General features: G+C 40.2%; 2 protein-coding genes across 5 annotated transcripts; both read left to right on the plus strand.

Moving 5' to 3' along the window:
* Positions 1-1732: 1732 nt before the first annotated feature.
* Positions 1733-18954, plus strand: LOC106617186 (serine/arginine repetitive matrix protein 2). 4 transcript variants are annotated; one of them, XM_014234206.3, is made up of 6 exons: positions 1733-4594; positions 7165-7599; positions 11025-11165; positions 12543-16324; positions 16375-16471; positions 16534-18954. In XM_014234206.3, the coding sequence occupies exons 1-6, from the start codon at positions 4349-4351 to the stop codon at positions 16603-16605; spliced, it is 4773 nt and encodes a 1590-aa protein (XP_014089681.2). In that variant the 5' UTR covers positions 1733-4348; the 3' UTR covers positions 16606-18954. The 4 variants fall into 4 exon arrangements, with proteins under 4 accessions (XP_014089681.2, XP_036228447.2, XP_036228448.2 ...); XM_036372554.2 differs by having other exon boundaries at positions 11046-11165; XM_036372555.2 differs by lacking the exon at positions 1733-4594 and adding an exon at positions 5324-5520.
* Positions 18955-20763: 1809 nt separating this feature from the next.
* Positions 20764-23798, plus strand: LOC106617211 (uncharacterized). The gene has a single exon (XM_014234256.3). The coding sequence runs from the start codon at positions 21267-21269 to the stop codon at positions 21705-21707; it is 441 nt and encodes a 146-aa protein (XP_014089731.1). The 5' UTR covers positions 20764-21266; the 3' UTR covers positions 21708-23798.
* The last annotated feature ends 494 nt before the right edge of the window (positions 23799-24292 follow it).

Raw genomic sequence — 24292 nt, forward strand, 5'->3', positions numbered from 1 at the left:
GTTGTTGTATTTGGGTTTTGTTAACGTAATGGTTATTTACAAGTACGCGGTATCAGCAAACATTCCCTCCACTGCCTACAGCTATGTTTCTCCATGTTTTCTTCTTCCATTGCTGTTCGCTTTTTGCTACCATAAAAACCGTTATAGGCAGCGGCAGATGGCAAGACGTGGATGGTTGACGATTGTCGTGCAAAGAGGTCGAGCCTCTGGTTTTGTATGCACAGACACCCACATCTGCTAGAAAGCCGGTTCGTGTACGCATACACAAAACAAATTCAGTTTTCCCTTTGTATACTGTGTAGTATAGCAGCAGGCGCATAGACCATGAGCTGCACCAGGCAACCACACAATCGAACATAACAACAACCGGATCGTTACAAACATGTTGGTCTCTGTCGTTTTCGTGCATTGCAAATCAAATACTAGCTGACACACTTGGCTCGCCACCGCTGCGCGAGTCATTCAATGTATTGTCTCTGCAGCTCTACAGTGGACACTTAAAGCCACCATTGCGGGAGTCTACACATATGCATATACATACATATGCAGTTGTATGGCGGTGCTTGTGTATTTATTTCATATACAACCACGTGCTTTGTAGGACAATTTTAAAGCTGAGCAAACTCGAGCAGTTCTAAACTGGACTAAGCGCGTTTACAAACGGGTCAGGAAGGTGTTCGACACTTTGATGACTGGCAGAGAGATGTAATGCAGCTTTGTCATACCTGGGGGCACATATAACTGTGGTGTAAGCTTAACCGACAATTACCGATTCGACAAGTTTTGCAAATCTACATTTGCTTGCCATAGGCGCGCGAATGCGAAGACCGTCTTGGTGTATGTACGAGTATTTGGGAGGGAAATTCCCTACAGGGTTAACGCATACAAAAGCTTGTTCATATATGCATGTATTTAAATGAGGTTTTGGGGCTATTTAGCGTTTAACTAATACATTCAAGTGCTCTCTGCTGTTGACTCCCACCACAGCAACACCATAAGCACGACACAACAATAATACTAACAACTTGAACTACCAAACATTATCAACTGCACACAAGGCAATTTTAAGTTGTTGTATTTCAGTTTGCGCTAAAGTTATGCCTTAGTTGTGCTGGTGCACGTTCAAGCCTTTTAGTGCTAGCTGTTGTCGGTGTTAATCGTAAGCATTTGATCATTGAAGAAAATATGAAAGAAGTAGCATGCATATTTTCAGTGGAAGAAGAGCGCGACAGCCAGTTAGTTGTCACTGCACTGAAGTAAACCACATTCAAGCCAATAAACGGCAATTGAGTTATGTAATTTATGAATTTATAATGAGCAAATAGGTCACTGAGAACATGTTAAGCAAGAAAAACTTCTAGTGGTTTCTCTGCCTCTTCTTCAGTACACGCAATCATCGTTACTGCCATACTTGCGCGACGCGTCTTTACTCTTGCTTTTATTGCAATATTTTATGCTAACTAACGGTTAGGTAATTTTATGATGTCATTGTGAAGACAAATAGAGTGACACAGCAATGTACAGAGTTTTTTTGCCGTTGATTGTCACCGAATGCTATTCTATTTTGTTTTCGTTTTTTTATATAAATTTCAAGTGCTCAGAGCACATTCAGCACAATTTGTTTTACAAACTGGAACAATTATTGCAACTTTCTACGCATAATTATTTAAATATGAATAAAATATGATAAAAAAAAAAAAAATTGGAATAAACATATTTCAAACGCTAACAAAAATTTTTCCTGTACACTCGAGCTCTTGGAAGTATTCACAGTTTTGCGCTTTGTCAGTTTGTCAGTAACTAACCTTACGTAAGTTGCAGCCAGAGACTTGCCACACCACAACACACAGCTATTATCCGCCATAAATAACTTTCTGACCCATTTTTCAACATTTTGTTGTGGTCATTGATCTAGCAGCATATGCGCATACACGCACATACCTGCCACACAGCCAACGTAGTGGTAATCGATTTTGATTCGTTGGCTAGCCTATTTAGTGGCAAAACGGCTCGCATGTCCGGCTGGCATAACAATTAAAAACCAATTAATTTTACTCAATTGACTTGCGCAGAAGCACCTATATTAACACGCTAAACTACAAATGCTAATAGCGCGATTAGAGTCATTAAGAGGTGTTCGAATATGCGAATATTTGTGTTTGCCGAAAACTAATAGAGCCAACTGTAGCACCAGTTAGGAGATATAAATATTGTCAGAGCAATAACGTAATTAGACAATGGCGTTGCAATATCGAGCAATTTGTGATGTCAATGAATTGAAGATAATGTGTGCCGGATTAGAATGCAGTCGTTCGTATCGATAGAGTCTGTTTAATGTTTATGCGTAGGCATTTGTGTTAATCGTCGCTATAGGGGAGTATTTCATGTTGTTCATACGCCACGGCGCACCACTAATGAGTGCCGCTAACGCCACATGCAAACGAAATCACCTGCGGAAAACGATAATTACGGTTCACAGCACCATAGCCTATACACATTTTTCACAGTTATCGCCTGTTTGCTACACATTGTGCGTTGAGAGGTTCGGCTCAGCGCAAATTTCCATTTGGTATACATTGAATACTAACTTTGGTGGTACTGCTTCCGATAACGTACTGTGCTTGGACTCAGTTGCAATGCCAACGGTTCATGGCTATTAATCTAAAACAGCGTTGCTCCATGCATACATATATAAAATATATATACGGTGGATGTGTATGTGAGTGGGTAATCGACGCCAACTGCTGAGCAACGTATGAGTACGGCAAGTATGTTCAATGGCGCTTAGTTAAAGTTTGTGACGAGGTAAACAATTCGATTTAGAGAGTAAGCTCACACAAGCTACTAGCGCTTTGCGTGGTAGATTAAATTTTGGCACTGTTAATTTGCGTTGGTCGTTTATGAAGTAGCAGCGCGCAAATTTAAATTATTTTTGCGTCGGCGGAATAAATACAGCCAGACAGTTATAGTGTAGTGAAACTTAACTGCAACAAAAATTGAAGCCTTTGAGGTTAGTATGGTGCTCAGCAGATAATTAAAATACAATAATGGTCATATTGAGAAAATAAATATTGCTGAAACAGCAAAAAAAATTTGAATTCATAAAGGTTTCTAATATAATTCAATTCTTCACGAGAAATTTAAAAATAAAAGAAATAATAAAGTTTAATTGTAAAAGGTGAAGAGCTAAATTTTTGCTTCTTGACAATATATACCAGCTAGCTATTTACTTATGCAACCGAGGGCGGTGTGTTTAACTAAGCGTGCTTATAGCAAAGGCAGCGCTGTTACTCCCAGCCTTGTTGCAGCGCTTCGAGCATAATTCTCCATAGGCTTGCGATAGATTATCGCATTTTAGTGCAAGTGAGGCAAACACAAACAAATATTACACCGCGCGTAAGTTATAAAGGGCGCTGTCAGCAACTTCCGTGCTAGGTGACACAGCCGCTCCAGTGCAACGATGCGCTTAATTTTATACAGTTTTTGTTACATGCTCTAACCAGCAGTAATTTATTCTAAAATGCCAAAAAAACTAGACGAAGTGTTCTGGCGCCTAGTGTGGAGCGCTTAATGGACCTTAGCGTATACTGTTGCGTATGCAAACATGTCAGGCTACAGCGCGTTCTTATGAAATTAAGTAGCCGCCATGGAGTGCAAAATCGCGAAGCAAACGACGTTTGTTTGCTTTTATTATGCTCACAAGCAACAAACTTTTCGTATTTACTTATATTTATTTATTTATGTGCACAACATTGTTGGCCACTCTGCCTTTGTTTGCACATCCGTTGCATGACACAACGGCGACTTGGTTGGCTTGTTGCATTGTTGCCTACACTTTGGTAATAACCTCGAGTTTATTGCCCTCAAGGGCATTCGGATAGTTAGCGTGCAGTTCAGTGCGCCTGAGGAAACACAGCGGTCTCAGCACAGACGTGACTGATAAAAAATTAAACGCAGTTGTGTTAAAGGCAGCGACGTGGATGCATTTAAAAAAGACGAATTAAATTATTTAAAATCATTACGTAATAGCAGCGTGGCAGAGTGTAGAAAAAATAAATAAAAATGCAAACTAAATATATTTTAAGTTAGGTTAAACGTTCTGCCTTCAAGTATATATTCAAAATGAATCACGCAATAAAAATTTAGTGTCTACGCTGACTTAAATGTTTACACATTCGACACGCACATCCAGTTGCTCATAAACCCGTTAAATATAAAACGCAGCATTTGTGTGGGCAACATTCTAGTTTACTACACTACACCACTACTACAAACCATATCACAGACAATTCTACAGTAAAAGCAGCGAAATAGAAGTCATAACTGCCAAGCAGTCAGGGCGTCCGGGATGGATGCGCGAAAACAGAAGCGGCTTGGCGCCGCGCCAATTGCATCGTTCGAGAAGTCGTTTGAGGACACGGCATCAACGGGCAACACGATCCATAGCAGCACTACAAGCGCTATGACAAGCAGCAGTTCAGCCACAGCAGCAACGGTTATGCCAGCAGCGTCTTGCTTGGGTTCAACGAAGTTCAGCGCATTGCAGGAACATGAAGCTCTTGCCAAGGACATCCACAGCAATGGCGAGTTGTTGGTAAGTCGCTTGCCGCATGCCACAAACAAAATAGACCACATACTTTGAAAGCTTACTTTTGCATATTTATCTATATATACTACTATGAACAACTCGGTTGCTAGGTTGAATTTGAAATTCGGACATTTTCTTGGAAACGCCTGTGCGTCTGCGAACTCCGGCGCAATTTATTGGCCTTACTAAGCGTACTGTGCTAACTTTAAATTTTATTTTGTATGTAAACAAGCCAGCGGCGTTTCGTATACATACGCACACGCGCCACCCAACGCTTTTTGTCACTCGAATTCAAAGTCACGTGCCTGCGGTTGTCAAATAGGGAAGGCCATCGCAAACCCAGCAAAAACAATGCACTGTAGAGCTGGTTGTCACATGCGAATGTAAACAAAAGGTTTAGCGTTACTCTCTTTTGCACGGCCACAATATTTATAACCCTCTTCAGCAGTCGTTCAAAAAGCTACCATAGCTGACAATGTGCTGAACAAAAGCTTGTGAATTCAACAGAAAAAGCTGGCGAAATGTTGTAACCAACAGCTGTGTGACCACGCACACACCAACACACCAATGGCTCGTTACAACCGCGGCTATGTGCAAGCTCTAAAGCGACTGGTCGTCAGCAGGTGTGTATTCGAAAAGCACGCGCGCTTTCCAGCAAAGCTCACAAGCCCAGTCGCCAGACAAGCTGTCGTCGCCGCTGACAAGCTGCTGGCTGTCAGTTGGTGTTCGGTGCGTGCGTGAAGCAGCTACAGCAATCGCAGTCGTTGGACTCGTCTGGAAGTGGTGTACTTCATTGTTACCACCTTCGTCACCGCCGCACATATCCACCGTGAAAGCGGTATGTGTATCAGCATATTTGCACCCTTTGCCTACTTCTAGGCACATTAGCAGCTACTTTAACTAATCAAAAATCCAATACAAATTAAATCGAGGTACTTAAATTGACAACAAATACATGTGCAATTGACAACATTTACATGTAAAAGCCTTGCAGCTTAAGCCTGCTATGTGCGTGAATTGGTTTTTCCTGTGCAGGGGTTATGCAGAGCTTGTGTCCAAAATTCTTGCTCGTGCTGAACGAAAATTTTTGTGTACCCTGAAACTGTGAAACAACTTGAGCTCTATATTTTTCATGCGCGTGCAATACTTTAACGGCAGTCTGCAATATTCACTTAATTGTTCCTTTCAAAAAAAAAGTATATGTGAAAAATTCAAGTGTAAAAATTTGGGCGCCTAAGCAGTACTAAACTCGGCGCTGTACGAAGTGTCTAATCCAAGGCTTTCATATGAGCTCAAGTGCAAAAGGACGTACATGGCAGCTGAAATTTCGCACACAGCAACAACAAAGCGTATTCCTGTTCACTCACACGAACATAAAAATGCAGCAAGCAAAGCAAGCCATTAATGTAAACGTATTGTAAAGTTCAAGACATTTGAAAAGGAATAAAAGACGCACAAGCGAAAATAATTAAAATTGCAAAGCAGCATAACAGAAGTAGTCTTATATTGCAATGCAATGCCTGGTGCGTTTGACTTCGTCTGTTGAATTGCAAAGCTACGCGAAACTGTAGTCAAAAAGACAATAAGTGTTGAGGCTGTCGGGGTAAGAGCTGTCCGAGACAAGACGAGCAAATTTTTAGTCAAATTTCTGTGCCTAAACAGCCCTAGCCGAGTACTTCAAAGAGATGTGAATAAAAACTTACAACGGTTGAAAGTTGTAAGGTCTTTTTGCAAAAAATTATCGATAAAACAAAATACTTAGAAAGTTGAAGAGCAAAAGTTGTTGAGAAAGTCTTAAATGTGTGTGTGCTTTGTGTTGTGAAGTGGCAAGAGTGGCACACATTTTTTTTGAATATGTATCCAGTGAATTTTGCTAAGCCAGCGGCGGCATTGTGTCTTGCAATAACGTTATCTGTGCACTTTCCTTTGACAGTTAATTAAATTGCAAAGTTTCGAAAGTGGCAAGTTTCAAATTCGATGAAAGCTTCGACAATCGGAAGTGAAGGAAATCAATTTAATTACAAATACTGTGTACAGATATGTGGGCATGTGGTGCTATAAATAATATTATGTCGTGCGTTTAAATACGCCGCTAGCTGTCAGGCTCAAGGATGAAATCTATGAAGCAACGACAACGCCGGAAGCACCACTCACAAGTGTATAGGAAATGAAAGTGCTTTAGAAAACATTTTGTGGAAAAATTGATGTTCAATGAAATTTCATTGCTAACCTTAAAAGTTAAACTATTTACGCTAGCGACGCAGTGAAAGGCCCTTCCTGTCTTGGCCTTACAAATAAAACTCTGACAAAAGTTAGTTAAATAGTTAAATAAATGTTAAATAAGCAAGTTAAATTTACAACACAAAATCTACACTTTGGCGTGAACAAATACCTTGCGTCGAGCCACTAACGTTTAGTCTAGAAATTGCGGTAAAGCCACAGTCACGCCGTATTGTAGCTTATAAATAGTCATTAATTATGTACTTCGACATAAGTTGATCTGAAATTAACGACTCATTAAAATACAAAACGTTTTTTTTTTTTGTTTTTGCTACTCATATTTCTCTTCCACACAGATGGAGCCACGCGAGCACATTAATAAAACAGCTGCGGACACAGCAATCGCAATAGGGAAAACAAGAAATGCCCAAGTAGAGCAACCTAGTATCGCTGTATCGGTGTCGGGAAGTGGTGTCGTTGCAACAGACGCCAACGCCGCCGCCGCTGCAGTCCTCGCAAGCAATAGAACTAAACACGAAGGCAACAATACGAGGCGAACAACTCCTTTAAAGGCGAGCAGCTCCGCCAGCACTACAGCAGGTGGCAGCGACACTGTTGGTCAGCCACAATTCCAGCATCAACAGCTAACGGCTGCAGTAGGAGGCGCGTACAAAGGAGCCACTACGCTTGCCACACCCTCCACGCCCCGCATCGAATTGAGTCGTGCATCGTCGTCATCGCATCACGAAGAGGACAGCCGGGAAAGCAGTCCGGAGAATGTGTTCGAACAGGTGATGATAATGCGAGAAAATGCGTTTTGTAAATATGTATGTATGTATAGTAAATGTGCATGAGATTTGATGTCAGTGTGTGAGTGCCAGCGAGTGTGTCAGCCGTACGATGCAGAAGTTTAAAGTAACGCCAGCTTGGCTTTGTTTTAGCATCGCTATCTCGAGAAGGGTGAGTGGGTGAGCGAATGTTTGCAGTTTTTGCTTGAAAATTTCTCTCGTTCTTGCCATAATTATCGCACATTTCCACTCATGCACATTCACATCGTGTCGCGTCGCATAAAAGCGCACACATTAATGGCTAACTGCCATTATTGTATTTACTGCCCGTTGCTGCCTGCAGTCGTTAACAACAACAACACTGCCAACATTAAAGTTCTTTCTGCATCCTACGCCTCCTCCAACATGATTTTCTGCACGTTTTTGAGCTGCTTCAGTCGCTCGCCTCTTCAATAGCTGTCGCACTGTGCATGGCTGGTGTATGAACACCGTTGCTTCTGCTCATTCGTTCATTTTGTGGGTTAATGAGTTCAGTTAGAAAGTGGACCAGCTACAATCAGTACATGGCAGAAGGCAGGCCAAAAGAAACAATGTGCAGTGCGGGTTTTATGCAAAGTGCACTTAAGTTGTCGATTTCGCAGATGTTTTAGTTGAGAGTTACAAATTATATATGTAAATAGTAGGACGGAATTTTTTTTCCATAGCCTGAGGGTAAAATTTGTAGATTATAAAAAATTAAATTTTTTGGAAAAAACAAAAAAAAAATGTTAACACACAGAGGCCCGGCCCACTCACTTTTAAAGTAAATTTCGATTTAAAATTTTTATTTCCTAAAAAGTTTTTGATAAGTGTTCTAGAAGCTGTGGAGAGTCCTTTTTCTGGCCAATTAAAAGTTATCAACTTAAAAAAAAATTTTGTAGTCATTATTGGAGGTTACAAAAAAAGTATTAAACGACAACATGCTTTCCTTAAGCGTTAAATTAAATTTTGAGTCAAAAACCGTCAAATTCGGAAATTTTTTTTTATAAATAAGAAGAGTTTAAACCAAAAACATTTTTTTTGTCCCAAAAAATTTTAACTCGAAATTTACTTTAAAAGTGAGTAAATGTTAAATTCCAAAGTTTCCAAAAATTTTCTTTTTTTTAAATCTACAAATTTTACCCTCAGGCTAAGCAAAAAAAAATTTTTTTGCTCCACCATAGTACTTAGTATCAGAATATTAACCCGACATTTAGCTGATCTGACAGCTCTCTACTTTCGGCTGCCTTTGCAATTGGCTGTACGCTTTGTATGAGTATGCGGATCTTCCAAATCTTTGATTTTCACTGACTAAGCGTAGGTAACCGCGACGGCTGAGCTGAACTCTAACATGCTGAACCCACAACAACTCACCTTTCTATATTCAATCGCTCTCTTGTGTTCACGACACTCATAAAGACATTTTACGTTGTCCTCTATGTTGTTATTCCCCTTTATCTCTTGCAAAAATAATATTTATGCAAATATTTACATAAAGTGTACCTCTGTCACATGTTTTTGTATAGACGTTTGTTTTCTGACTGTCTTTGGAATGTGTCAAGAACCAGTTAATGTGACCCACTTTAGAAATGTGTAAACTCATTCGACGGTGCTCAAACCAATGTCAAGCAGTGGTAGAAACAAAGGCAAAGGCAAGAAAATAACAACTTAAAACAAACCAAATTTCCGCTATGTGGAAAAACAGGATGACAAGCTGTTATTGTTAACAGTTAGCTTGTGTTATTTCTATCAATTGTTGTTGGTGGCAAGTACAAGTTGCAATTGTGATATCGCAGCCACTGCGCTTGTTGTGTGGTCGCCTGCACTTCTTTCCCACCACTTACAGCAATTGTTTTCGGCCGATTGTTGTACTGTGTGCCCTAAATGTGATGGACCTTACCGCGCTGACGTTAAAAGCAACCGAACGCTGTCCTGGCCGCACATCAACACACACACACACCAAGCTCAAACACAATGGCTGAGTGAATGCACTACGCAGGAGCTGGCGTGCGCTGGCATAGGTGACTTGCATTGCCTGTTGCTGAAGTTTTACAGCAGCGTTAAAAAAAATTCCGCACAAATGCACATACACGTACTTGCAAAGCACAAGAACCAAATGAAAGCAACCGACGTTAAATTTACTTTTTGCAAAACCTCTACACTTTACTTCGCTCACAAAAAAGCATAGTTGTTGTTGTGTGGGTGAAGGAAAATTGGTATAAAGTTTAAAGTGCATGACCCACTCAGCTGGCAGTCACTGTCGCAGCACTCAACGGTTATGAAAAGTGCTGAACTTCACTGAAGCGCAAATGGGAGCACTGCCATAAAGTACTGCAGAAGTCGAAATTAAGTTTTGAATCTATTGAAAGACATTTTTAGCATGTTTTGGCAGACACCAAGTCAATATTCATAATTTACATAATTAAACGTAAATAACACTTCAGTTCTTCAGCTCTTTCAGTCAGCGCATGCTCACGCCTCGACTCATTACGAAAGTGTGCAATTGCCATCTTTCAGCAAATTTGACTTAATTAATTTAATTAAATTAACTTAATTTGCTGACGACGTCATAAAAAGTTGCCACGTTACGCGGATTTCAGCGACACAAGCCTATCAAAAGCACGCGCACGCACACACACACACACAAACAAATAACCTGCAACTCATCTGACATTTACTGCACACATTTGTATACCCACTAATTGTGCACCCGCATTCCTTTGCCGCGCCGCTTCGCTGCCGAACGCGACAGTCACACAACTGTCAGAAAGCGGCTGATAATTTTGCAACGCCGCATGGGATTTGTAGATTATTATTATTGTTATTGTTGTAAAGCAGTTAATGTACGCACGTATACTAATGTCACACACACGCACGCTGCTAAGCATTTACATACATACATATATCATCATTACGAACACATCTGTGCTCGCCTGTGCTTCAGTCTTGTATAAGTGTGAACATAACGCATCGCACACAGACACACACACGCACGTAGATAATTATGAAGGCACGCGCACATAATACATATGCATAAGACTGTGTGTGTGTATGTGTAAATCACTTTCGACACTGACACTTGGAAAGTAAATTTTTCTTTGCTTTTCTCTTTTTCTTCTTCTCCCTTTACATGCTTCTATTCATCCCTTTTGTTAAATATACATATACACGTCCTTCATACGTCTTGTTTTATGTGCAATTGCTACACGCTCCGTCACCCACACATCTACACACCCTTTTCGTTGCATACTTTTGGGTTCACTACGCTTTGTGTATAATGCCATTAAATTCCACAAAAATCGCCGTTATATATTCGCGCTTTTGACTTTGTTTTTGGTTTTCAAAATTGTTGTTACGTTTTGATTTTTTTGTTGTAAATTTTTTGCAATAAAAATGATAATCAAATGAAGGTTGGCACTGGCACCCTACAGGAAACAATCGGAGTGGGCTTTCGCGAAGAGGGCGCTCTGGAGCTACGTAGCTCAACCGAAGAGTTGTACTTTATGGATCCGGCGCAGAAGAAGGAGGAGCAGGAGAAGATGCAACAGCAGGTAATTTCCTTTACATGAACAAACTATCAAATTGTTAAGGATTCGTTATTTTATATGACAACGAGTAAATGAGCTCAAGAGCATTCTTAAGCGTTAGCCGAGCGCAAGGTTGCTTAAGTTGCGATGTTAAAAAATTTGTTTTCCAAAATTTTTATTTTTTTATTATCTACAAATTTTACTCTCAGGCTATTAAATATTTTTTTTTGCTCCAACCTAATACTCGTATGCCCAGTTATTTACACATCTGAATGAGGAGCACATCGAAAATGTTGCAGCGCCATTGTGAACGTTAAAATCACTCAGATATTGCAATGCTGATGACATGCACGTCCTAGAACCAGTTGGTCTACTTTACAGTGCAATTGTGTTTGGCAAGCTGCTCGATTGAAAATTAAAACCCTTCCGAAACTCTCATGCAACAAAACACATGCATATTGCCGGAAACACACACACACACCATTAGATATACATATGCATGTGTGTACATCTGCTGCCCACTCCTACGTTGCGGCTGCAAAATGTAGGTTAACGCTGGATGAATTTAGTAAATGGTATAGTTGGGTTTGCCTTCGAATGGAATCATTCATTTTGTGAATTTTTATTGTTTGCGTTGTTGGCTCTTACCCAACTGAAGAAACTATAAGAGCACACCATTTTATATGGTCCTATAACCAGCAAATTCATGATAGGTACATAGCTGAGCATATGGTGCGCGAAGGGAGTTGTACATTAGTGTGCGTCACAAATTAAGGAACTCCATTTCTTTATATAAAGGTAGTGCGCTCTTATAGCACAATCTGGGCTCTGACTGGTCCCCAACTCGCTCATACTGACCTCAACATCAGCACAGTAGCTCGTGATGGCTTTATGAAGACTTTATAACTTAATTTTGCCTTCATATTTCACTCTTTTATCGGCTACTTTTTATTTGTTGTATTCCTCACCTCAGTTTACTGCTTGCGCTTAATTGAATAAGTCAGCAATGCTTCTCTGTTCTTCATCTGTTTCATTCACTTATCTCGCTTGTCTGTCAGAGTTTTGTAAATTCATCTAACCGCCATCATAGACTGAGTAACATAACCCACTTACGACATTGTCTGCCATTCTGTGTCATTGAGTCCCAGAGCTTCTGCAGCGATTCTTGACAACTTATTGCATTGCTTGCCTGTCAGTTAGACCACTTGTCTTTGCTTTGAGAATTAATATTCAATTGTAAGTGGTCGCCTACTAGACGCTGCATGCAGTTGTTAAGTTTATATCCTTCAGGTAGCGGGTGGAGCAACCGATTTCGGATATACTCGTACTTATTTATTTTCTTTGACTGCTCATTATAGCTTTTTACATTTGTTACATTATCTGGTATTTGTTTTTTTTCAGCAAGTAAAACGCTCCTCCCCACATATCTTCAAATTTGACGATCATGAAAGCTATTTGCAACAGCACCAGCGTAAAGACTCGGCCAGTTCCGAGGTCGCTGCATTGCTTTGTATTTCCGGACGCACAAGTCGTATATCAAGCGTTGGCAGTCAGGGTTCGGCTGTGAGTCGACTCTCAGCGGTATCGGGTGTCTCACGTTCGCCTTCACCTCATCGCATGCTTTTAGAGACATCATTTTGTGGTCCAAAACCTTTGGAAAACGTAGTGGACGGTCGACTTTCAACCACCATTGAGCCACCAACTGTTGAATTACTTGAGCAAGTTTTGCTGTCACGTAAGCACGATCCAACACAGGCGGTGTTGGCGGAAGGTATTACAGTGGAGAGTTCACCGAAGAAGAAGCCGACATCGCTATCAAACGGTGAAGCTAAACCGCCAATGAAAAGTACTAAGAAAACGGAGCGACCTAATGCTGTAGCTATTGCACCTGGTGGTGTTGCAAAGCCAGTCATGGGTGCTCAGCGGAGAAGTAGCAAAAGTCCTGGACAAATGGTAATTGGAAAAACACCCAGCGGCACAGAGTATATACGCATTAACCTGAAGCCTGACTATATGTATAACGACAAAGGTATTGCCCCTCATGAGAAAGTTGTGGAGGCTCCGAACAGCATTGCTCCGCTTTATTCGCGGAGTCAAAAGAAACCTGCTTCATTGAGTTTAGGTCGGCCTGCTGTGGATGAAAATCGGCTTACACCCACGGCTAGTCCTAAACCGACGCGACACGGCACTTTGACGAAGGATACACATGGCAGTCGGTCACCTTCACCAGCCACTGTTTCAGTTTCGAGAAAGAGTTCATTTAGTTCGCTATTTCGACTAGGCGGTAAAGACTCACCTGATTCACCTCGTGAACGTTCACGATCCCGCAGTAAAAGTAAAGAACGCCCGACGCCGCAGTCACAAAATGTTACACCAAGTAAACAGAAATCCGTTTTAGCGATTTTCAAACCAGGGAAACGTGGAAGTAATGCAGGCGCCGATGGTAAATCTTCGAAGAGCTCCTCACCTATCGATGGACATGAGCTTCAGCAACAGCTGCAACAAATGCGCAGTAAGTCACACACGCCATCATCGACTACCACTGGAGGTGGATCTCGCCCTGCCAGTAGGTTACGTTATTACGATGAACCTGTGGAAGGCGTAATCCACATACCTCTTCATACCCCACCAGAGGAAAAAGAGGCACGCAAACTATTGCACGGTATACAACAACTCAATGCTGAACCGATGCGTCCGGTTGCAACTGCTATAACTGCTAGCCAGCTTGCAGCGGCTGCTGCTGCTTTGAAACCAGTGGGCACTCGTAAAGGTTCAGGAAGTGGATCTTCAGGTAGTGGCCAATCGCAGCCACGTTCACAACAGATGGAAAAACTACAACGCATTGAAAATCTTGATGCAATACACACTCTTTCACAGGAAGATGACAATAAAGAACGTACATGGAGCCTTGAAGTGAACAAGTATAGCTCACAGGACTCACAGGAGACAGCTGGTTCTGAAACCAGCTATGCGAGTGCTATAAAAGTCAATATTCGTTCAAATTTGGCCAATGTTAAAGAAAATGTTGTGCAGGAAAATGGCATGGCCGCGGAGGCTGAAATTCATCGTTTACCTTCAGTGGATAGTGGCGCTGAGACGAAGATCGTGGAGACTGTAGCTACAGTCAATGTAAACATTACACAAGTTCAGCCTGAAAATGAACACACAAAAGAAAAGCGTCGATTACTTTTCACCACACGTTTAGGTTCAGGTAGTCAGGATCCAATATTTTCTACACAATTTAGTATTTCTAAAACCGAAAGTCAGTCCAGCCAACTTTCAGAGCAGGTTCAAGAGACAATAATAGAAAGTCCTGGCTCAGAGACCTTACATAGGCAAGGCACAGTAATTCGTCGCTCAGAGGAAGAGGTAGAATTGCATGCTCCAACAAAAATACAGGAATCTAAAGAGTCTACGAAGTTGCCACCGAAACGGCGGAGCTCTACGGAAGTTTCAGCTCGGCGGCAGAAATCGATTTCCACATCAGAAGACGAAAAGCACATTGTACAAACAACAGTAACTGCAGTGGTTATGCGTCGTAAGGAATCACATGAGGAACCACGTAGAAAATCACGCTCCACTTCCGAAGACGATGCAGATGCTGGTGGTGGGATTGTAAATCAACGGCATTCACGTTACTTGGAAAATTTCGATGTGCGAAAAAAGTATCATGAGAATGTGCCACGAAAACCTAAAAGGCAAAGTGTTTCTGAACCAAAACCTGGTGATAGTACGGAGGATGCGATTGTTCCCGTCGCAGAACAGCGTGACGACCAAAAACTATCAAAACAACATCAGCAACGTAAACCGACACTGCCTCAACCACCACCACCATCTACAGCTCCTTCACCATCACCTCCCCCAGCAGCTCCATCCGTGTCTGGAAGTCGTTCGCCAACGCCCACACAACGAGTACCGCGATCACAATCACAATCCCCTGTAGATCGCTCCGGAAAACAAACGCCCGTTAAACCACCACGAACCTCTACACCCACACGTCGCTCACATGGCTCTCATGTCGGAACAGAAAGGCAATCAATGCCTTCAACCGATGAACCAGTCGAATCGTCTGAAAGTGAACGAGACTCTGACTTAGCTGGCGGCTCGTCAGCTGGAGCCGATCCTAAGCGTCGGCATTTGCCTCGTCATGTTGGGACAATTGAAGATCACGAAAGTACTGGACTCGTGTCGCAAGAGTCTTTTGACGAGCTTCCTTATGTGCCAACCACGTTACCAGAGGAACGTGCACATGGTGTGCCACTTGTCCCTATGAAAGATCGAGCCAATATGGAATTGAAAACATGTCCGGTGGAACGACCACGCTCAACTACACCACTGAATCCTTCACACTTAGAGGAATATTGTGGAATAGTTACACCTCAGGAACAAACATACGAACTTAGCGGTTCAGTTCCAGTACGTGGTGAAAAACTACGAATAAGTTTGCCACGAAAAGACTCTACAAAAGAGCGAGTACAAAGCGCAAAGTCTCCGCGACGACCATCTAATACCAGTGGCAAGTCCTGGTTTGAGTTTGCCGAAGAAGGCCTTCGCGCTACTGCGTCAAATTTGGAACGCAAAGACTCCAATAAACAATTGCTGCAGCAACAAACACAACCCGAATCGGAAATCAAAACCAAAGTTGCTGTAAGCAAAGCGACAACAACTACCGTGCAGACCACGCAAACACAAATTACACCAACGTCGGGCACCACAACAACACAACGAAAACTCTCCGGACACTGGATAGATTTCGAAAATATACCCGAAAAGCGCAAGCCACCAAAACGAATCACGGCATTACCAAAAGATGGTGTAATAACAAGCACCAGCAGCAGTCGAGTTCATGCCACCACATCGAGTGTTCAACATACATCGCAGCCCCAAACGCATACACATGGACATGGACATAGCCATCAAGCAGCACAACCTGATGTGACAATGGATGGCAAAATCCACTACAACTATGTCAAGCCGGAGGATTGTCAATGTGAGTGTCATGAAGCCAAGCGTGAAGGTGGCGCTGGCGCTGGCGCGGGCGACAATGCGAACGCAGCCAATGTCGATGATGAGGTGGAAGGTGTGACAAGCAGCAAATCCATAACCAGTGTTGATCTGCTACAACAAGGAGAGGATATGTTGCCATTACTGGATCCCGATACACAAGACGGAATTGAACCAAGGTAACTACTTGAGGTAGATTTATAAACCATTAACTCATTGTTGTTTTTAGTGATTCATCGCGTGAGTATAGCTGCTACACGGATGACGAGATGGACGTGCCAATGCGACGGGCAAGTTCAAGCCGCTCAAAAGGGAGTTCCTCTAAGGTATTTACAGATCAAGCTGATATTTACTTAAGCTTAACAAAGAGCATGCTTTTTATTTTCAGTTGGACGAGTTTCCACGGCGTGATGTTTCGCACAGTCCCCGAAATCGCAAGTTTCCAGACAATCGCAAGTGAGGCCGTTGGCGTTTCAACAACGAGTTGCTGGATTCACCACTCACGCGTATTAAGTTCTTAAGTTAAATTTCTTATGAAGAATTCTTACTTTATTTAGATAACACTCGAATGCCTTTCTGTTTTGTTAGCGCGGTTTTAACACGTAGTTATTCTTTAAGATCAGCTAGTAAAATATTTAAAATATATATATCTACATTTAAATAGTTAAATTTGTGAGGTTTTGTTTGGACTGGTGCTCCTGCTTGCTTAAAATATGTTAATGCTTTTTATATAACAACACATCCAATTGAGGATTAATTCTTTATATTAATTTAAGCCTTTAATCATTTCAAAATGCCTTCTAACGGTCTAAAGCACATTGAATGTGTAGCAGGCAATATTTTGAACTTGCTCATTTAATACTTCAGTTTATTATAATATTAAGCATAGCATTTTTTTGTTTTTGTGCACCTGCCGCTATCACTGCAGGGTTCCATGCGTGACATAGAAAATCGAATACTTTTTCTTGTGAACAAAGAGACTTATATATGAACATTGTTTAAGCTCTAATATCAGAAGTTATTAATCACTTTACATATATGAAATCAGCTAGTGCTTGCATACATATTTATAACTACTACAACTACAAGTATATGCATACACTAATACATATTCAAATTACATACATACATACATACATATTGTACCAATTACTTGCCGACAAGTACATGGAATTAGCTTAGTTAGTTGAAAATTTTAATGAATTTTGGTGTGCAGGAAAAAAACTAGAAAAAGAAATATTTTGCATAAAATATTCAAGTGCTTGGTATTACACCTTGCTGAATTCCTTCGAAGATTTAAAACAGTCGCAATAACTCAATGTTCGAGAAATTTCTGCCTTGCTAATGAACCCTTTTCCCAACGTATACGCGTTCAGTCTCACAAGTAGCTTCGATGGATTAGATAAAAGAATACCAAAGCATTAGCATAACTTGGCTAGCAGCAGATGGAATTTGAAACTAAGATTTGAAAACTTCTTATGATATTACTGGCTCCTTTAGTATTAGGAATTGTGAGGAACCCGATAAAGTCGTTTGAAAAGTATCAATAAGTAAGCGTTGTTGTTGTTGTTTTCAATAGAGTATAAGCAAACGAGATCCTATTCAAAGTTCTAGATGTTTATGCATGTATTTTTGTAACACCTTACAAAAACCTGAACCCCGTAACGTTAGCGTACGCGCATGCGAATGAGTACTAGGCGCCCATTAGTCCTCCCTCAAATTAAAATAAAAAAGCGTACAGTAAACGGCTGCTCGCTAAATCGCTACGCGAAATTAATTAGAAAATGTGCATGAGAGTTATAAAGCTGCCCCTTCCCCGATCAAGTAACCTAAGCTGCATATGAGGCCACTGAATAAAGCTCTTGGCATTTACTATGACTGATAATCATTTACTTTAACTGCGCCTCAAAGTTGTCTGAAATTTCTGGTTTTGGCTTAATATGCTACCAATATTCTCCACTATACAGTATTGATCTCAATTATGTTACGTTCTGACATAAATATTGCCATTTCGAACAACCTTTCCAACTGATCTCCTTCCTAACACAATGAACAAAATCTGTCAGCAGTGAAATAAAGTGTTCTGCTTATGACATATATTTCGAAAGCCTGCTTAACACCGTAAAATTAGCAACGTGTTTCTATACTACCGTAAATGCTTGTTAATTTTTTGTAAATCTAGTCAACAATTCGATTCGATCATAAATATAAAAAGCGTTTTTTAATAAGTCAGACAATTTTGATAAATCATACTTGAGAAGCACGAAATCACATACCCGTACTAACATACACTATTGTCAAACCAAAGATGTGTGCATTCTCAAAGAGTTCTTAAAGTCCCATTAAAATTATTATAATAATAATTAAAATGTTATTCGAATCGTCTGCAGTACGAAATATATACATACACACGAGTACATACATACATACATATATTAGTTAAGTTGTTGGAAATGCATTTAATTACCAATTAAGGTTATTTAAATATGTAATTAAATAATAAATGGATGAAAAATAAATCAAATGAGATAGACGTAGATGCGCGCAACCAAGTATCGATCCGAGAACTAAGAAGTAAATTATAAAAAATAAAAATAAAAAATTAAAGCAGGGATGACAAATTGTTAATCGGTATTTACTATTATTTATTTCTAGTTAAAATCCAACCAAGAATTAAGTAAAGCAAAAGCTTCAAAATTTTGAACTTATAATATGCAAGTAATTGACTTCATGCACTACATTATTATATAAAACATATATACATTTAAGTATAACTCAGAAAAAACATTAAATGACAAATACAACTAAACGAGCGTTTCATTTAGAGTTTACTTTGAAAAACTTTCAAGGTTTTTGCTGGATGATTCCACCAAAGTTAGCGTGCCGAAACGCCAAAGTTGTGCGAATAACTACGCCGTTATGCACGAGTGCCAACGAGTAAGTAGAAAACTTTCCACAAACGTGAGTTTCCGTGCAAAAACTGAATGAATGCTTAAAACTCAATCCGCAAATTTGCCATCCGTGTGTGTAGATTAATATATTTTTATTATATGTAGTAGAATCAGCGAACTTAGAAGCAATCGAGCAGCATACAAAATTCAATTTGCACCTTCTCGTCCATTTACGTTCACTGGTAGCACTACATTGTATCGCTTTCAATATACTTGTAGAAGAACCAGAAGCGTTGCAGCCAACTACTGAAATATTAAATCAATGCCAACGAGTTCTGCATTGGTTGATCATTTCTGACAGTCTGCCGTATACAGTTGAACTTTAGCTGCTAAAGGGCTAATTATCTCTACTAAAAATAGTACAAATAGAATAAACGCAAACGTTCATTAAAGTGCCAACGAAAAAAAATTGTTTAAAAATATCATTGTTGATCGTTTTAAAATATCTGCAAGTATTTTGTTTTCGCCACTTGAGCGTTTGTATTTATTTTATTCGACGCTGACAGCCTGAAGAGGTTTCGTAATCAATCACTTAACGGCTGCACAACGACTCGGCGCTCTGCATATTGTATATATTACCATAAATGTACACACAATTCTCCTGGTGTGTGTCTATGTTTAATGAGTTGCTAAGTAAAACATTTGCTATGCTTACATAAACCATAAACCCCCTTGCCGTAAACCCACTGCAACATGAAACAACAAAGTTGTTGGAAAACAATCACTTGTACATATGTACGAGTGTGTATGTAAGCGCGTGTGCGTTTTTTGTATTGTGTACAACAACTAGACTTGATGACTGTGATTGGCGGTTTAACACAGGTGTAGTCGCACCAACTTGTGATGATCACCGAGTGATATCAGGTCTGTGCCGAGCACTTCAAGCACTGAGTGGTAATTAATCCAAAGCTTGCAACTTATTTTTTGAAGCAGACAACCAGGCAAGTGGCACTTATGGAACCATAGAATAGGCAGTTGTGCAGAACGCTTAATATGCATCGAGTGGACTACATACTTGTATTATCAGTTCAAAAGAAGCGGTTTGACCGAAACGTCCTATATTTGATATAACAGTGAGATAACAGTGGACATTAGTTAACACAGACACGGTAATGAAAATTATTGTGCATAAAAAATAGTGCAAAGAGCAAAAAGTACAGTAGGCTTGGAACATCGATTCCTAACGCTAAAACCACTCGTAGTTGCCATCAAGCAGTATTAAAGTCAGCTTTAATGCATTTCAAAACAATCTCTATTTATTCATAATTTTGTAATTTTTTAATTTCCAAAACAGTTATATCTAATATTTTTCTCAGTGTAACGAATTCGGAGAGAGCCGTGACAGAAGTTTCTCCGAGTTTCGACTTTACAAGTACTTAGGCAAACCACCACCAACTATTCGCTCTAATGGCAAGCGATTTTACAGACACACTGCGCTAACATACATCGGAAAATCAACAATAAAGCAAATAAGAAAACTGCATTTCAGCAATGTGCATACATACTATGTACATCCGCCAGATATATTCCGCAGCAGTGCAGGTACATAGCGTATTTATAATTTGCCTTTTCGATTCCGCTCTCTAAATTTCAACCTATTACGGCTCTCATCAGCCTACCGTGACGAAGCGCTGCAGTTCGTCACAATTGTTGGATTTTCTATAAAATACAACCACACCACCGTCTTCCGTTCATTCGGAGTCGAACTTTTGAGCAGATAAGAACAAAACACCACAAAACAGAAACAGTGAAAACTAAAAAAATTAGAAAATCAGCAGCAAAACAAAACGAAGTGGTTTGAAGTGATTTATATACAAACGTAGCTAAAGCACGTTATTGCGTATATATATATGCAATTACAAGAACAACAAAAGGCATTGTGTAGTAAAGATATAAAAGTGTAGAAGTGCTACTGATTTTGTACATATGTATGTTGAAGGCAACTGCTTCGTCGAAATAAGCATCTAAAACAGAATAAACGAAGTGCATTGCAATTCGTCACTGGAAAAGTGAAGCGAAACAAAGTCATTGGAAGGTTCTAGAAGAAACACAACAAAAAGCAAATATAACTATTAACTTCGCTTTAGTGAAGTGCCTTTGCAGTTTAGTCAATAATTTTCTCTAACTTACAACCAAACCGCGATTTGTACTAATCAAATTCACATTCGAAATGGCTTTTATGGTGCCTGTCATGAAGAATAACTACGATATCTATAAGGATAGTCGTTCACGCAAAACATCGGAGTGCTCCACCACCAGTTCGAATGGTGGCGCCCCCACATTGTCTTCTGCCATGGGTGTGCCGGCCAATGGACGTGTTCGCAAAGTGTCTGAATGCAAGTCCGAGAGCTTTGCCACATCACCTTCGCACACCTATCGCATGCAGATGCAGCGCTGTCAGTCATCGCGCGCCTTTCCCCGTAACGCATCGCGTACCTCGCACTCGTCTGCCGCTGGTGCTCTTTCGCCTACACGTTCCTTCAGCCAGGCCTCCAGCCCGCCCAAGACAATAAATACAACGGAAAGCCAAAACGATATTACGAAATTTCATTTACGTTTGGTCGATAAGCTACGCAAGTCCTTTCGCAAGGACAGTGCTAAGCGTTCATGAGAACGGGAAAGCGTTCTTCACCACAGCAACAGTAGCGGCAGCTATCCTAATGAAGATGGCAGCACAACAAAAGCAGAAAACAATAATTTTAAACATAGTAGGGAAACGCAGCAGCGTTCGTTGGCCGACAGTCCAGAAGGTAGAGCAAGCAGACGACAGTCGGCCGTACGCGACATTGTCTGCGCGTCGGCGGATACCGCCACAACCCACAAGGAAAGTGATATCGTTGCAGCAGATATCGCTGAAGATGCAGAGGATTGGCCCAAGTTCGAAGATAGCAATGTCATTGCAGCGCCGAGTTCACTGGCCGCACATCTGGGGCGGCGTATTACGGCGCCGTTAACGCGTGCCAATCTCAAGCGTTGCCACAAGAAATTCGCTAAAATGCAACTCAGCGCCGCTGAGCAGCACTCAATCGTTGCCCAAATAGACGCCACGTCGACAATTGAGCTATACTCCAGCTCGGATGGATCAAGCTTGTTGGGAGGCGGCGACAGACGACAATTGCTAACAGGCAAGAAGTTACAGCAGAAACGTACTAAAAATCCAACAACAAGCGTTACTGCGGAAACGGCAGAGAAACCAAAACAAGCGGAAGTAACTGGTCGCAGTCGAAAAACACGTAAACGACTGCATTTCCTACGCCGTTCAAGCTCACGCTTCAGTTCGAAGAGCGCGCCAGGATAAAACCGCTTGAATGCATTAGAACTGGCTTTGTATGCTTTCAGCTATATTTTGGGTTTCGTGTGGCAGCAATGTTGGCTTTAGATGTTTGGTACGCATTGCTTTTAGTTTTGCGAAACAAGGCGGAGGAAAAGTGGAAGCGAATGCTGTCATAGTAGCTACGCACCCAAGGTCCAAGCGGGTCTGAGCGACATGCTATGAGTGAACAGTACTTGACGCGACCAACACAAATGCAAGGTCACAGCCGCATTGGTAGTTGGAAAAGCAGTAGTGACTAGACAGACGAGGGAGCACGCCATGAAATTGCGGTGCAAATTGGCAAACAGCCCAACATTTTGTAAATAGCTGAATCTGGGCAAACGTAACAATGGTGACAGCTAGTTGAAAAGAAAAATGCGCTTCAACGGTGCTCATTTGCGAAATTTCACAGGCAACGGCGATCGGTACACTGGCTATTTTTGGGCTCATCCGGCGTCTGGTAAGGGATATCACACAAAGACATATATTAAAGATACGGGGTATATTTTTTGATTCAACAAATAAAAGAAATATTTCCGACGAAAAACATTTTTATAAACTATTAGAACTTTAGAAGTAAACTAATTTAATCCACAGCTTTTTATATTAAAATTAATACAGTGTGATATGAAACCATATGAGATACTGGTTGTGTTAGGGACAGCGAATAAACTTATTTGACTTAATTTACAACAAAAAGTACTAAGTAGTGGGAAGCCAGCAAGCAAAATGGGTGAGAAAGAGTAAAAAAAAAGTTTCAAACGGTTTTCAGGGAAAAATGCTTCCAAATTCTTACAAAAAAAAAAACGAAAACTATACAATTTTGAAACTGCCATTTCCATATTGCGCTGTAGAGAAATTAGAAAAAAAATGTTTTGCGTACAAGACTCATAAAAATATTGTAAAGCTATACTTGAACTTTTACGAAAATGTGGAGCTTAGAGTTAGAAAAATGTCATCTTAACAAATAAGTAAGAAAAACGAGTTCCAGTGTCCGTTAAAGTTCATTTATAGTTCGTCAATAAAAAGAAACAATTTTTAAATATTTACTAGCTGCTAATTATAGTGTGTACTTTGTATAAAAAATGGACTTGCCAAGTATAACTTAGAGTTTTCTGCTTTATATATTTTATGAATGTTAAACTTTACTTATATATACATACAACAATCTATATACACAAATATGTATGAGATAACTTAAATACAGTTAGTTTGCTTAAAATAAAAATATTTGTTAAGTGAAATGCTTTAAATGTATACAAACTATACATGTCTACAAAAAAATAACTCTAAGTATAACATTTAGACGATAAGCATTTGTTTCTAATATTGCTATGAAAAAAGAAAATAAAACAATAAACACTTATGAATACAACAGAATACAAAAAATGCGTTCTTATTGTAGTTTCATTTAAAAGGTTTGATATACAACGATTTAAAGGTTACGGCGTCATAGAAAGTAGAGAGTAGAGTAAAAAGGTGTGTCACAAACATTTAATTACAGCACACCTTAACGGCAATCAATAATCTCGTGCACCACCAACAATAACACCAGCGATTTTCTTTCGCTTCCGAGCCAAATCAGAAATTATATTGTGCACGGCGTGAAATGTTATCGCACACAAGGAACGAGCTTATAGTAAACTCGCATAATAATAACTGTTATGCTGAACTGGTTGTCAAAACTTGACAGCCACATTTGCTTTCTTTTTTTAATTTTTATTTCATTATTTTTTGTTTTTTATTTAATTTTATTAAGTCACATATGTTTGTAATAAAAAGTACGCATAATTATAAACGAAAATAATAATTAGCCAACAAGGACTCTAAGGGCACAATAGACCATAGGTCACGGTGCATACCTCAGAATTAATCTAATCTAA

This window comes from Bactrocera oleae, chromosome 5 (genome assembly GCF_042242935.1).
Source record: "Bactrocera oleae isolate idBacOlea1 chromosome 5, idBacOlea1, whole genome shotgun sequence".
Taxonomy (NCBI): domain Eukaryota; kingdom Metazoa; phylum Arthropoda; class Insecta; order Diptera; family Tephritidae; genus Bactrocera; species Bactrocera oleae.